Source organism: Coloeus monedula (genome assembly GCF_965178545.1).
Source record: "Coloeus monedula genome assembly, chromosome: 12".
Taxonomy (NCBI): domain Eukaryota; kingdom Metazoa; phylum Chordata; class Aves; order Passeriformes; family Corvidae; genus Coloeus; species Coloeus monedula.
This window is the reverse complement of record NC_138792.1, coordinates 5,100,805-5,116,420: the sequence shown is the minus strand read 5'-3', so window position 1 is coordinate 5,116,420 and position 15,616 is coordinate 5,100,805. Positions and strand designations below refer to the sequence as shown.

The 15,616-nt window shown below is 46.4% G+C and overlaps 1 protein-coding gene across 1 annotated transcript; it reads left to right on the top strand.

Moving 5' to 3' along the window:
* Window positions 1–1,269: 1,269 nt before the first annotated feature.
* IL13RA2 (interleukin 13 receptor subunit alpha 2) lies at window positions 1,270–13,383 on the top strand (the record flags this gene model as incomplete). The annotated part of the gene is made up of 9 exons (XM_082289728.1): window positions 1,270–1,348; window positions 4,175–4,326; window positions 6,394–6,547; window positions 7,017–7,137; window positions 8,874–9,058; window positions 10,597–10,754; window positions 11,544–11,688; window positions 12,326–12,428; window positions 13,341–13,383. 9 exons carry the CDS (start codon window positions 1,270–1,272, stop codon window positions 13,381–13,383), a joined length of 1,140 nt encoding a protein of 379 aa, XP_082145854.1.
* Between the last annotated feature and the right edge of the window lie 2,233 nt (window positions 13,384–15,616).

The following is a 15,616-nucleotide window of genomic DNA, read 5'->3' as shown; positions in this document are numbered from 1 at the left end:
GCTAGAATTTCTGGTTTATTTTAAACACATACAGATACCCTGGCCAGCACAGCCTGTCTCCTCCTCTGGCTACCCTGAACCACTTTTTCCAGTGATGGGGGTTTTTTTTGGCTCCAATCCTCCAATCAGATTTCTAAAGATCCCTGCAACTTGGAGTTCTGTTGTTCAGCAGAGCCCCAATTACACATTGTTGCATGGTAGCTGTGGGTGCTGAGGAGGAAGCAGCTGTGCCAGAGTCTGACCTGGGATTTCACCTACTTAAGCCAGGCTTGCATGGGCAATATAAAATGAATTTGTTTTCTGAATAGATCTCAGTGATAAATTGCATGCTCACATTGATCCTGCCAAGTTCTTACTCAACTGGAGCTCGAGCAGTGGCCTCAAGCTTCCAGGAATAGGAAGCTTCCTATTTATGTACCTAGATCTGTATATATATATATATACAATCTCTAGATCTCTCTCATCCTCCATCTCTATGTAATCTATAACTACACCTGTATCTGTATGAAAAAAATTAAAACCCTGTCAGCATGTGCTTCCTGGCATGGGGAAGCTTGCCGAGCTGGGGTGTCTGTAGGCAGTAATTTCTACCCAGCTTCAGCATGAAATCTGAAAGAAGGAGTAGCCCCCTCCCTGGAAACTCTGCTCCTCTCCCTCTCAGTCCCCATCTTCCTTCCAGCAGACCTGCACAAATATAAATTTGTCCCCTTCAAATATTGCCATGACAACTAAGAAGAACTCTCAGGAGCATTCCTACCATTCCTACCAAGTCCTGGAACAGGAAAGGCAAAAGGTGGCGATAGCTGCATAAGATGTGTCTGTTTATTGGATAAGGCAAGGCTCAGGCATTTTGGTTTCTTTTTTTTTTTTTTTTTATGAAAATATCATTGGTCCAAGGCATTTCCCGTGGCAGAGTGTCAGTCTCTTGGTTGAATCACTTTCCACAGAAGACGTGAGACAGAGGGCGGGTGACTGGAGTACAGACTGACACACTTGTGGAGAGTGTACTTAGCTGGCCAGAAATTATTTCAAAGCCATGCGCCACCATCACCAAAAGTTGCAAAGAGAAGTCCTCTGGGAAATGATTAATCAGCCTTGGTAAACAAGTAAAGCCAGCTTATTGTCAGTGCTGAGCCTGCAGAGATAACACCAGGGCCCCTCGGTGAGGCTGAAGCTGTGAACTCCGCTGTGTCTCCGCAGCCCCCTGGCACCCACGCTGCTGGACTGCTCTTCTGACCTGCACCTGGCCAGTGGAACCCCTGACCTCTGATGGCTCCCTGGAGGCTTCCCGTGCTCCCCGTGGCTCTGGTGTGGGGCTGGGTGTTGGCCTCCTCCTCCCCCACCACAGGTAAAACCCGGTGTGCTGTTGTGTCACTGCCTAACTCCGGCTTCGTGTTAACTTGGGCCCTTTGTGGAGCTTGTCCTTCAACCAAAACTTCTGTGTGTGTGCACTGCTGTGTGAGTGGCTGGTTTATAAACCTGTAATCCATTGTCTAAATATATTATGTGTTTAGTGGATGTTTTTCTGAGCGAATTTGAAAGAAGAGACTGCCTTTGGTGCACAGCAAATACACTGTTTGATAGAGAGTTATCAAATATAAACTCTGCTCAGATACATAAATGCTCCTGGGCGTGGTCCCTGCCAGACAGACTGTGCTGGGTGTAAGAAACACAAAGCTTATTTGTACTTGGAGAATGATGCTTCTAAGACAATACTGCTCTTCAAGCTATCACTCCTGGCAATGGCACTTGAAGCACCCTTTGCTTCAAGCCCTTGAGCATCTCTTTGCTGCACTGCACCTGCTGGCTCTTTTGGCCTCTGGCAGCTGGCACTTCACACCCAGAGAGGTGGTGAGCAGGTCTGGCCCTCCCTCCCTGCTGTAACCAGTGCGTGGTGCAGAGGTGAGAACTTGCCCAGGAGGCCACTGAGAGACTGCCTGTCTTGGCAGCCAGCACACACAGAAAGCTGCCAGCAACCCCCCTGCTGCCACGCTGAGCAGAGCAGGCTGCCTTTGAAATGGGTTTCAGAAAACATAAGTGTCACCTCCACCTCTCTGAGCAGCACAGGGAAGTGCAGACACAGAGGTGGAAGATAAGAGGGGGACACCTGGCAGGCTGCCATTTTTCCACTGGCAAAATAGGTGGAAATTTGCAAACCCCACGTGCTGCTTGCACTGCCTCAGAGGGCATGGTGTGGACAGAGGTGGTGGGGGGCAGCTGGGGACAGGCAGGGGTTTGTCACCAAAGCAGTGATGTTGGTGACATCAGCGTGCCCAGCAGCCAGGAGGGGTGGCTGTGAGGGCAGTGGGTATCCCACAGCCAGCTCAGCATCACCTGACTCACCACCACAAACATCAGGGGGAAATGCTGTTAGTTTGGGTTTTTTACAAGAAACATCCAGGAGCAACTTTCCTTCAGGAGTGGATGATGGAATAGAGCATTTCTAGCCCTGTGTTCTGTGTGGGTGATGTGAGAAGGTAATGCATTTTTGTGAGAATGAGAAACTGCAAGAGGCGGTGCTGACATTTAAAAAACAATCAAATCCCAGAATGCCAGCAACATCCCAAAAAGAAGCTTTTCTGTTCCCTCTGAAATCCAGTCAAAATTTATTTTGCAAGAATTGCTGTTTACAATTACAATTGTTTTGAAAAAACACTGCTGTTTTCCTCAAGCTCAGGATGTAAATAAATTTCAGAGCATACTCACAGCCAGTCAGAAATTCCAGTTCTGACCAATCTAATCATCTCTTGACAGCTTATCACCTGGCTCATGACAAAGGCTAGCAGCTTTTTGCTTCCTTGTTTGCAGTGCTGTGAGGCTCAGCATTTATACACTCAGGAGGGGCTTCCCAAGCACTTGCTCCAGTATCATCCTAAATACATCTCCTACTTCACCATCTACTGTAGCAACAAATCTCCCATGGAGTTTCACATATGGGGGAAAGTGGGATTTTCAAGTGGCTGCCCCAAGTGTGTTTTGTTTCATTTGTGAAAATTTCTGTAGAAGAAACATCCTCCAGCAATGTACCCTGCAAACTTTTCAGGGAGCACATTAAAGCTGGACTTATGTCACCATATTCCACTGAAAAATATTCTTATGGTCTGCTTTCACCACGGGTTTATAAAAATAATAAAAGGGAAAAATGGTATAAATCCTGATGAAGACATGAAAAAGGTGTTAGAGAAGCCAGTGATCTGGAGGCCAGATTCAAAGGGAGAATGGTGGTAGTGCTGGACTGACACTGACAGGAGATGGGCTCCAAATTCCTGGGAAATAAAGTGTATCATGCAGAAACCAAATGGATAATCTCACCTCTAGACAGTGGAGAAAAATGACCTTAGATATCAACAAAAGTTGGTTTTGTTTCAGCTAATAAAACTGAGCAGCCAAACAGCTGTTGTTATGTGAATGACAACTCCATACAGAGCTAGACCATTAGGACACACCTTAGTATGGAATTAATCCACAATACTTACTTATTTATTGACATATATCAGCATTTTATACTCTTATAAAAGCTAGATCAACTGTAAAGGCACTTTTTGTCTAGTATTGGTAGATGTCCAAAATAAGAATTATTCTAATTCTCTGCATTTTGCCCTTTTTTTTTCCTGTTTTGTTTTTTTTTTTCCCCCATTGATCTTTAATATACTTGAAAGGAATATTTAAAGCAATATGGGTGATTTGTGTCTATAATGGTAAAGGAATAGAAATCCCCCTGGCAGCACGTTTTGACCTGTCATCCTGCATTGGTGTGTGTGCTGAACACAATGTTTGCAGGGATAATTGTCCTGAAGGTTGGTAAATATAATGAGTTGAAGGTCAGCAAATAGAGGACATGAAAGGTCACCCCAGGACAGCAGTTTTGCTTAAAACATCTTGAAAGAGAGTGTCAAAAAGTGGCATTCTGTGTGCATTTTCAATGGTCCTCAAGTGTTTTCTCTGAGCACCAGTAAAACTGGTTTTTGGGGGGGTGGGCAGGAGCAGAGCTTGTGTGGTTTGTTGAGAACAGGGTATTAAACATCCAGGGCTGCAGCCAGCAGCACTTCACATCCAGCAGCTGCATTTCAACAAATCATATCAACTTATCATACCAACAAATTTCATGACTGCTTTGTGTTTGTTTTCTTCACTTTGACACCCGGTTTTACCCTCTGCTTTGTTTTTAATGTAGTTGCTCCCCCACGAGACCTTCAGATCACTGACCCTGGGCTCCTGGGTTCTCTGGATGTAGAGTGGAAGCCTCCACCCCACGTACAAACCTTCAACGAATGCACGGTGAAATACAAGTTTGAATATCGCAACAGCGGGGACAGAGACTGGAAGGTAGGGCAAAGCATGAATTAGTCCTCCCAAACCAGGGCTATTGTTCTGCCTTTACTTCCTGCGCAGGTTTATGTTTGCATTTCAAGGAGGAGTGGAGCCAAAGCAGTTCCAGTTTTCCATGAAAAACCAGAATGTTTCAGTGGTTTGAATGGGAATGTGTTTTGAAATGTAACAGCAGGGGCAGCAGCCATGGAGAGGTTATTTCTGTCAGAGGGCTGGGGTGTTTGCTGCCCAAAATATTTCAATAACATTCCTCACTGTAAAAGGAAAAAAAATTTACACTTTTCAAAAGCAGCTTTATGGGGCTTGAACTGAGACAACAGATCCTTAGGGATGCAGAGTGGTGAACAAATAAAAGTGAAATTTCACTAATTATCCTAATGTTCCAACATTCCCTCTATCCAGAAGTGTGTTTTAAGTACCATTTGCTTCTCTCTTTTAGATATGGTTGACTCTAACTCAGCTCTTTAATAAAATTGTCAGTTTTCTCTCACTGGTGTGCAGCAGGGCAGTAGCAGGCACGGCACAGAAAGGGTTGTTGGAACATATTTTGTGAGTGCTTAGAAGATGAAAGCTGCTGCACACTTAGGAAGGTAAATGGAATGGGGAGAGGAGAAACCCAGCAGTGGTTGGCACAAGGTACTGAGGAAAAATATGCTGAGGATCTTTCCCAACAACCTAAAATACAGACTGGTATCCTGAAAGAAAAAAGGGATTTTTTTTGTACAATCCTAAGGCAGGAGTGCTAGAGGGCTTTCCAGCTCAAGAGACCAGGAAGAGAGAAGGAGCAATCCATCAGGCTGGCAGTGCTGTGGAGCCCAGCTGCTTGCTGGAACAGCTCATCTGCTTCACCTGCCTGAGTCAGCAAAGCCAAGGCTGTCAGGCCGTGCTCTGCCACCACAGAAATGGGGTTAGCCCTGGCCATCCCATGGGAGCCTGCAGAGGTGGAAAGTCCAGTTTCAGCCGTGCATTGCGAATGCAAGGGCATGGAAAGGGGCCCTTGGGCCTGATGTTGGTCACGATGCACCTCACACTCCCAGATGTGCAGCAGGGTGCGTCTGTGCAGATTCCTCCAGGATGGTTTTAACTGCAATTTAAAAGAAAAACATACACTCTTTCAAAAAACACATCAGAATTCCTGAAATTATGAGTAACAAAAGTTTCTTGTATGAGGCAGAAGTACAGACTAGAACAAAATCACCTCTGACACCTTGCCAAAATCTTGACCTCAGATAAGGTCATGAAGAACGGTCAGGCTGAAGAAAATCCACTGGACATCAGCAGAAGCAAACATTGATATCTGTCAGAAATACCTGGCTCAACACAGCTCTCACACTTGGGGAGTGCTGAGGGCAGCCTGACTGTGGGCTGTGCCAGTGCTGTTCCCACTGCAGTACATGGATGCATTTTATGGCACAGATGCATTTTACAGCACGTTACCTCAGTCCTATGTGGACAACACTTTGTCTCATCACTTGTTGTAAATCTCTGTCAACTTTGTTTTCCTTGCATTAAGTGATGGGGAGTAAGTCTGAGGAAAAAAAAAATAGCAAAACCCTCATAGGGGGTGCTCAGAAAGTCCCACAAAAGGCTGAGCCCGGTGGTACACAGTGGTGGGCGAGCCTGTGCTGCCCTGCCTGGCTGCTGGTCCACCCTTGCAGGGTGTGGCTGTGCTTCCCACAAGAACCAGCCTTACAAGACTCATTGTTCCTTCTGTTTCTGATTATCTCACACCATAAACAAATGCCTTTTATCTGGATTTGTGGTGGTATCCTCCTGAGGTGGTCCACAGTGCTCCTTGCTGCTGGGGGTCCCGTTAATCAGCCTGCTCTGCCTTGTCATTGCTGTGTCCTGTGGGGTGAAGGGACTCACAGCCAGCAAGGCTGGGCACAGCAGGTGTAAATTAGTGCTGGAGGAGCACTGGGCAAGTGAGGCAGGACAGAAATGTCAAGAGACAATAAAGCACACCAATGAGACTATCTGCAGCTGGAGCAAGAGCAAGGGTACCTAATTCTGCAGCCCACTTAGCGACAGAAGAGGTGCTTAAACAGTCTGTCTTTCAACCAGGTTATTTTTACTAGGAAGCTAAAATTCAGAGTTGGATTTGACCTCAGCAGGACCGCTGAAGTGAGGCTGCAGACACTGCTCAAAGGGTGGTGTACAGATGACGTGGAAGTGCAAAGTGACTGGATTTATGCCACCTTTCAGGTCCCACCACAAGGTTAGGAGCAGTCTGGGGTACCTGGTGTAGTTCTGTGCTTTGCATGAGCCTGTTGCATGAAACAATGCTGGCTTGAGGGTTCCTGGATGGATAAGTCGTTGCAGGGCTTGCTGATGTTTAAGGCACCAGAGCAGGTTTGCTACCAAAGGCTGTGGTTGTGGTTACTGGATACTTGGGGCTCCTTTCCCTCTGCCTGTGTCCAGACTCTGCTCAGCTACCCTGCAAGAGCTCCACCACTGAATGAAAGGGTCAGTTAAGTATCTTTCTGCTCTAAGATGGACTGGCTTTTATGAGGAACAGAGCACTTGGCAGTAAAACTAATAATTCTGACTGGCAGCCTTTTCTTCTCCTCTCTTTTCATTTTCTGTCTTTCACTGCAGCACACGGTTGTTCAAAGGCAAAAAATTATATTTTGCTTGGTCTGACTGGTACATTGTTACACAGTGATTATTTCCTTCTCATCTGACAGGAAAACTGGAATCAGAGGTCCAGAATTTCCACTGCATCTATCATGACTGGGAATACCTGAAGTGCAGCTGGCAGCCAGGTCTCCTCACACCTCATGGCGTACATTATGGGCTGTATTATTGGTAGGTAACAGCAAAATAGGAAAACATCCAGGCAGCAACCAAGTGAACCACTCAGAGTACAAAAATGACCCAGTAAATATGCTTTTATGACTGGCAATGCTATTGCCCAATTCACCCAGAATGAGCTGAAATAACGTCCCAAGCAACACATGCCTTCTGGCAAGAAAACACCAAATCCTTTCTCACTTTCTTAAAATCAGGCTTCTGCTGACTTTTGCCAGGAAATGCCTTCTCACTTCCTCCTTTCCTTCTATTCATCCCCGTGAGGTGTTTACTGCGTGTTGTCTGGCATAAAGATTTGTGCTTTCTCTTTGCTGAATACACCTGGATAGTTCTGGCTGCACATTTCCCATGATCACACTGCTTATATCTCAATAGGACAGGATTTAGCATGAGGCTACCAAGCTCAGTGAGCCCTAGATACAGAGTGGAGCTTCTCAGCAACTTGGAGTTTTAGTGTTCAAATATGTTTTCATAGCCTCAGCACATCTCATACAAGCAAACATGCTGCCACAAGGTAATAATAATAATAATAATACATATTTCTCAGCTGTTTCTTTTAAACTGGTGCCTAGATTCTGTTCTGTAGGAAAACCATAGCTAGAATTAGTGGTTTGGGCCAAAGTAAATACTGTATTTGTGCTTCAGCTCCTATGATATTTTGGAAAGGATGACTTAGACTGGGTTTCATGCCACTGGGCTACGTGAAGAAAAGCATAGCTGCATTTTAAAGAGGTTCCATGTAACTCTTGGAAGTAGTCTTCAAAGCAGAAGCACTGATTCAAAACCATTTTGCTAACTGCAAAGATCTGCTTGAAAGAAACCATGGAAATGCATGATTCATGCCTAAAAGAAAAACAAACACTAAAAAACTCCAACCTGTATTTAATTGCCTTCAACAAAACCAGGCATCTGGATCTGGGTCCCATTTTATCCCAAGATTGCGTGGACACCACGGCATCCTTTGATCCCTGTGAGCAACTTTTTATTGTACTAAAACATGAAGTTTTCCCCCAAACATAATGTGCTTTGCAGGGAGACTTTCGTTAGGTCTGGAGTACAGGGGCCAGATTCAGCCCCGCCTTGAGGGCATAAACTAGCAGGAATCTTAAAATTTAATATGAAACACCAGTCAGTATTTCCAGGATGGAGCCAGCAGCTCAGCTTTGGGGAGTGGCCCCCAAAGGCAGAAGGGGTAGGGTTGTGGTTGTACATTAGGTAATATTCAGCAAATCCCTCCCAGGTCCCACCCTGAGTTTCCATGTGCCCATGGAGAGCCAGAGCAGCTCAGCAGCACTCAGTACATTCATGGCACACATCACCTGCCTGAAAACATTTCATTTTGGCTTGGGAGGGCACCTTTCTGCAACTCCAGAGTCTGTGACTGATGGAGCAGGAAGGGCCCTAGGGGAGGATGACTGTCTCCATGAGCAAGGCCAGATTCTTCCCTGGCTCCAGTCACACAGTGGCACCTCTTGTGCTCCAGGAATGCGTTTGGGGAGAGCCTGACACAGCCTACAAACCAGCCTGGGAAGCTGCCTGTGCATGTTAATTTTGTGTTTTCTCCACACTTTAGCCATAGCAGGAGTCCAGGTGCTGATCCACAGCTCTGTGCTTTGGACAAAGGGTGGGATATGGGCAATACTCAAGGCTTAGGTCCAATCTTACAAAAAAACTCTTTACCCAAGTAGTAAATTGCCTTGGTTATTTTTTTCTGTTTCCCTCTCCACTGCTAGGTACGAGGGGCTGGACCACGCAGTGCCATGCGATCACTACATCCAGGATCGCGGCGTGAACATCGGCTGCGTGCTGAGAAACCTCAGCCAGGCAGAATACCAGGATCTGAACATTTGTGTCAATGGTTCAGCAGCAGCCACCCTGCTACGGCCCCTGTATACCACCCTTCGCCTTCACAACCTCGGTAATGACAGCAGGGAAGCAACAGGGGACCCTTGTGGCCACCACAAACCCCAGGCCCACCTCCTGCATTAGGGGTCTCAAATGAATGTCTGCTTTTGTAGGTGGGTGGTTGGAATGTGTGCATTTCCCCCAGGGAAGGGGCTGTGGCATGTGCAAAACAGGACTTTAGCTTCCAGGAGTGTTTGTGGGCAAGCAACACCACCCAGCACAACCCTGGAGGGTCAGTGGGTGCCTCCAAGTGCTGCATTTGGCAGCTGGACAGCTGGAGATATAAATGGCCTGCTGGGCATACAGCAGAGCAGCTATGGGGTTTTGGCTCTAGTAGCAAGGTCACAGAGATATCTTCATTTACTGCTGATGGAATTGAAACCACTGGTCCACTCCTTACAAGCACAGGAGAGATCTTTAGGCTTTGCTGTTCAAACCAACGTAAGGTCTGGGGTGAGCTGAGTGCAAGGTGTGATGGGGTCTGTCAGAACAGAGATGGATTTCAAACCCATGAGAGACAGGGAAAGAGAGTGATGCCTGAGATGGCCACCTAAAAATAGAAATTAGACAAGAATAAGGGAACAAAGGTAGGTATTGATTTGAAGGGCCTTCAAAGGTGCACCCTGGGCAGTCAAAAGGCTACGCCCAAGATGGACCCCAGGTCACGAGTTCTTCCCATTTTTATAAGTTTGGTCCATTTGCATGTCAGGATCAATTCTCCAATTACAACCCCAGTTAATGACACAACTACCCCAAGTTTGCCCTCCTCTTCAGAGGCCTTAGTTTACATATTTTGGGGCCTGGGACAATCTAAGTGTCCCTGGAGAGCAAACCTAGAGTGGCTTTTTATGTCTAACCAGCATGAGAGAACAGCAGCTAACAGACCACAAGAAACTTCAGAGTTACACACTAAACAGTACAGGATTTGAAGAATATAAAAGTTAAACCCTAAGGCATCAGGAGCAAGGCACGGCATGATGTGCAAACATTACATGTACATGGGCTTTATTATAGACACCATGCTGGTGCATTTGCCTACAAGCCAGAAGGAAAAATAACCAGTCCTCCAGCTAAACCACGGGGCTAATGAGCAGGATTTCTGAATTCCATTAATGCTGCCACGTGCTTCGTGTGTGGCTTTGGGCATCTGACACAAACCAGAGTGTTTTCTGAGATGCAGAGAGTGTGGGATCAGCAGTGCAGTGGAGTGACACTGCAGGGGCCAAGGCTGCCCCAGCAGCACAGGGAGGGCTGGCGGCTGCGAGGGGAACGTGCCGAGCACAGTGCTCACAGCCCTGTGCTTCAAATCCCCTGCACTGCAGCCCAGAGCAAGGACCTCATCCAGCCTGTGTGTCAAGTTAAAATAAATAATCCACCCTCCAGACTCTGTGGTATCTTGCTATTCCAGCATCGTGGCTCAGAGCCAGGAGAGCTCAGAAACCCCGTCAACGGGGAAAAGGGACAGAGGCTGGCGGTGATGAATGGAAGCCTTTCCACCAGGAGCTGTCTGAGAGCACCTCCTGACCTCCCCTCTTTTTTCTCCCCTCCTAGCAAAGCCCTCAGCCCCAAAGCAGCTGGTGGTTTCCATGTCTGCAGCTGAGGAGCTCCTCGTGGCCTGGAGCCCACCGGGAGGGAGAATGCCGCCACACTGCCTGGAGTACGAGGTGCAGGTGGCAGAAGATGTGGGGGAAGCCACGGCTGCCTGGGCGGTAGGGACAGCACCCGGGGTGCCCCAGGGAGGGGAAGGGGAGGTGGGGAGGCACAGGCTGCAGCAGGGTGTGGGTTACCCTGGGCACAGACTGTGCACAGCCCCGGCCGGCGCTGCTGGTGGAAATCACTGACCGGCTGCTGCACTGCACATGTTCCTCTTTAACCTCCTTAACCTCCAGCTTCAGCTTTGCTTTAGCAGTAACAGATCCCAGCAGGAGGCTCCAAGTGAGCATTTCCTCATACCTCCTGCCTGTTTTCTCAGAAAACTGTCATTGAAGAAATTTAAAGGTTGCTGTGGCTTGTTTCCCTGAATAGGGTGGCACAACTTGAACCAAGGAAACTATAATTCTAATCTCCCAAAAGGAGTGGCCTGGGGCAGAACACATCTTTTATGCATGATGCTTTCTTCTTGTGAATGATCCAGGTGCAGTTTGGACGGCAAAAATGAAAAGGACTAATTAATCATAGGGGACATCTTTCTTTTAATTGTCGTATTTCACTCATGAATCACCTTAGGTGATTAAAAGAATTATTCCGTAAATTAACAGGCATAAATGGCAACATACATGATGACACCTCCAGAAATTATTTTCAGTAGATTTGTCTTCATAGTCATGTTATTTACATTAGCTTGCACAAAACTATTATGAAATCACTTAAAAGTGCCAAAAGATAATCCAAAGGTTTGCAGAGCCTGGACAGTGTTCAGGAACATCAGGCCACACCAGACAGATCCTGATGGTGGCACGTACTTCTGTGATATTTCTTCTTTCTGTTTTGTTCCTCAGTTTGTGTCGACCCAAATGGAAACTGCTTTAACGATTTCCAGAGCAAACCAAAGCCACGTTTCATGTGTTCGTGTCAGGGGGAGAACAAACATTTTTTGTGCTGACCAGGGCTTTTGGAGTGAATGGACACAGGATTGTTTCTCTGGTATGGAGCTCAAAGTAAACCGTGTTTCTTCTACATCCTTTATAAAACCTGTTTGGGTGCAAGTGCTGATGGCTGCCATGGCATCTGCTGGTGTCCAGCACTGGAGGTGGGATGCTGCCTTAGTTACACCTTCAGCCTCCTCCAGTACAGCCATTCCTACAGCTTTGCATCTCCAGTGCAGTTAGCAAGCAAGACCCAAAAAATTAATGCTTCTGCAGCAGCACCTTTCCCTGCTGCATGGGGACAGCTGAGGTGGAGGAGCGACTGCTGAGCAAGAGAGGGCACGGGGTACTTGCAGTATCTCCACAGGGCATCCTGCTGCCTGTCCTGCACCACAGATCAGCTCCTTCAAACCCTGTAGGCTGTCTTGGGCGGTCCTTGTGTGCACTGGTTCTGGTGCAAGATGCAGAAGGCAGGGGAGAGGCACATAGCAGTGACTGCATCTATTTGCAGGAGATATATGACCCTGAAGGAGGATGTTAGCCCACCCAGTAGCATATACCTGTAGCAAACAAATGAATAAGTAAATAAAAACATGTAGGGTAATGTGGACACGATGAGATCTGAGCCCAAGCTTTGTAGGAGGTAATACAATCCGTTCTAACATCTTCTTACTTCCTGTCATTTATCTTTGCAGTGTCCAGAAAAGAGGACAAGAAGCTATTTATCCTCATTCCAGTCATCCTGAGTTTGTCAATTAGCCTCATAATATTTATGTTGATTGGCCAGTGCAAGAAAAGGTAAGCACCAAGGCAGCCTGTCCAAGCCATGTGCTTTTATGTTGGTGTCTGTAACTATTTATAACTGCAGTTATAACTGAAACATCACACTAAGTGTCTAAGGGCCAAACATTAATAGATGCTCTAAGACTGGACGCCAAACAATAGTTTATTTTCAGTAAGCAGCCTTCCTGAGTGTGTCTGTTTCTGATATGAAATGCCCCTATAGCAACCCATAAACTCGCTGCAGAGACTCAAATACAGCTCTTAAGAGCTCAGACTGTTTCTGTTAAATGCAGCAGTTACTTGCATGCACAGCAGCATAAATAAAGCTATTATCATGTCCCAAACCACTCAAGAGCAGAGATTTGTCCTAGCTGTGTTAAAGCAGTGCCATTTTAATGGGCTAAATCCTCATTCTCTTGGCACTCTCGTCCCAGCTGTTTACATTCATGTCAGTGATGGCACGAGGGGAAAGCAGATGCAGTGGATGAATTTGTCTGTTTTTACTGATGATAATTTCTTCGGGTCACTTGGAGAGAACTGATCCCCCAGCACTGGTAACTTATCTTTTCCTGATGGCCAAAAAGCATGAGCAAGCAGGAAGCTTTTCTAATAAGCCTTTTAAGGCATCACTCATGAGGGAGACCTGGCTCTAGAAATACCTTTTTGTGGTCCCCAGAAACAAACTGACACCTGTTTGGCAGTCGAATGCACGGAGTCCCAGACACACACTCCTTCATCTTTGCTTCACATCCATCTTCCAAATGTTTTGGTTTGTGAAATTCGAACAAAGCGTAGATGCTAGTGATAAATCTGTGGAAAGCAAATGCTTCCTGCATTGCCATTGGGATGTGGCAGTGTGTGACAGGGATGCTGGAGCACGTCCTCAGCTCTCTCAGTGTTGGGAATAACAGGCTGTGTCCATTTCAGACCCCCGGCAGGAAAGCCATTGCACGCGTCTGTGGGATGCTAACTCTGCCAGTGCCTGCTGCACTGCTTGTGTTTGGTGGGTTGCTCATGGAACACCATCCCAAGGACAGCAGAGGAGCCCTGAGCTCTCTGCAGCCTGGATGGGTCTTCCCTGCCTGCTGCCATTGGTGAAGCCAGCTGTTGCAACTCCACTCCTTAACAGCCCCAGGAAAACTGGAGGGGTTTAAAGTGACTGCAGGAAAACTGGAAGAAATCTAAACTGACTCAGAAGAAAGGTGTTTCTGATAACAGGACAAGGGAGAAAAAAGGGGCAGTGGAAACTGCCATGAATAAAGATAACACGTTGTTCTGTGGGTTTGTTTGGTTTTTTTCTTTTGTGAGGACTAGAAATCTGTCAGCAGGACACACATTGAAGGGCAGCAGCTCACACCCAATGCTACATGCATGCAAACACCTGCATCCAGCCCCTGGACCCCACCTTGCTCTCACCAGGTCTTCCCTGTCCCCAAACACTCAGCCTGCTGAAAGCATCTAAATGCTGAAAGGAGCTACCTGAGCTATTTATTCCATTAGCTGATATGCCTTATCTGTTGAAAAGCTCAAGTGGGGAGACCTTGAGAGAAACTTTTGCTATAAAGAAGCATGACCACAGCTACTGCAAAGGACAGAAGATTCAGAGGAGAAGCAAGGGTTACTCCAGCAAATGTGACATGGGAATTTCTCTAGGAAGTGGACATTGACACCAGAATTCAATGAAGCACACCTGATGTTTCTCAACAACAGGTATTCAGAAGATGAAATCGCTGACCAATTTTTAGGAAACATTCCCTATGATGATGATAGAAAAAAAATTTTTTAAATCATCACTGGATGAGATACCCTTTCCTAAGCCCATTCTGGGTTTTTTTGAAGAACTAACCAAGACAAACACTGAGGTTTAGTGTGGTTTCATTTCATCTGAACTACCCTGAAAACATATTTCATTGCAGGAGCAGTTATTCAAAGGGGGAATTTCTAATGAACAGTGGAAGCTCAGAGAGAAAATCAAGTTTGTGTCAATCAGCCATGTAAAGAGCCATACTAATCCAATCAGGAACAAAACATCACAGCAAGTGCTGTCTTACACATCCAACTGCAAAATTATTCAATCACTATCAGCTGCTTCCACTGCTAAATAGGCAACAGCCCAATGTAATTTGGGGAGCAACCAAAGGAGGAAAAAACCAGGGAAAAAATGGTCAGTGCACAAACTGAAGCAGAAAGGAAGTTTCATGATTGTTGTAATTCTGCTGAGACAAGACCTCTGCCTCTACTGTCTCCTGGGGCTCCTGGCCAGCCACCATGGGATGGCTTTACTTGGAACAATTTGGATTTTCAGAACTGCCATCAGGCCTCTGATGTTCTGCCAGCCTCTTAAACTGTTAAAATGTCTACTAAAAACATGTGAGTGCATTGTGAATGTCCCCAACGGGAAAAGTAGGGCAGGCAGCCAGGCCCAGCCTGTTGTCCTGGGTACATCTGGTGTGATCTCACCTACTTTACCAGGTGGGAATGCTGGGCACAGGCATTTGGATTGGGACAAATACAGCAGCAGCCCCAACATGCTGGATGGGTTTAAACTGGGCTAAAGCCTCTAGTCTATTTTTACCCAAAAAAGGTAAGAAGGGAGGAAGAATTAAAGTGCATGGGTGCAAGTAAGAGATAGCAAAGGAAAGGCTGTTGTACCTCCACAGCTAGAACTCATCCCAAAAAAGATCAGAGCTATTTCAGTAACCACAAAATATAAAAGTTAGGCTGAAGCCTGCCTAGAAACCTGCCTAGTAACAGAGTGATAAATTAAGTACATCTACTTATGGTATCTCTACGCTGCAGCTCTACAGGAGCATTTAGGTAAGGAAAGCTGGGCTTGGCCCCAGGGCAGTGCTCCCTGCTCCCCAAACTCGACCCTGAAGAGGGTCCTCACTGCAGCAGCAGCAAAACACCTCCCACCTGCTTTCTCACAGCATCACATCTGCAGCATTTGCAAAATTTAGCCCTAATAGATGTCCACTCGCCTTCCCAACATCCTGAACCTCACTAGAATTTCAGTAGTAGGCTTTTATCCCATGCTTATATAATTACACCAGTGCATTTCACACAGTAGTCTCATTACAGTGTTTTAGTTCATTTGCTGTAGTCCATAATTAATACTTTTAGTAAAGGACTTTTAAAATCCCTCCTTTGGCATGCTCTGCTCTTATTGTTCCCAGCTGATGTCCGGGTTCCACGTGTTTTTA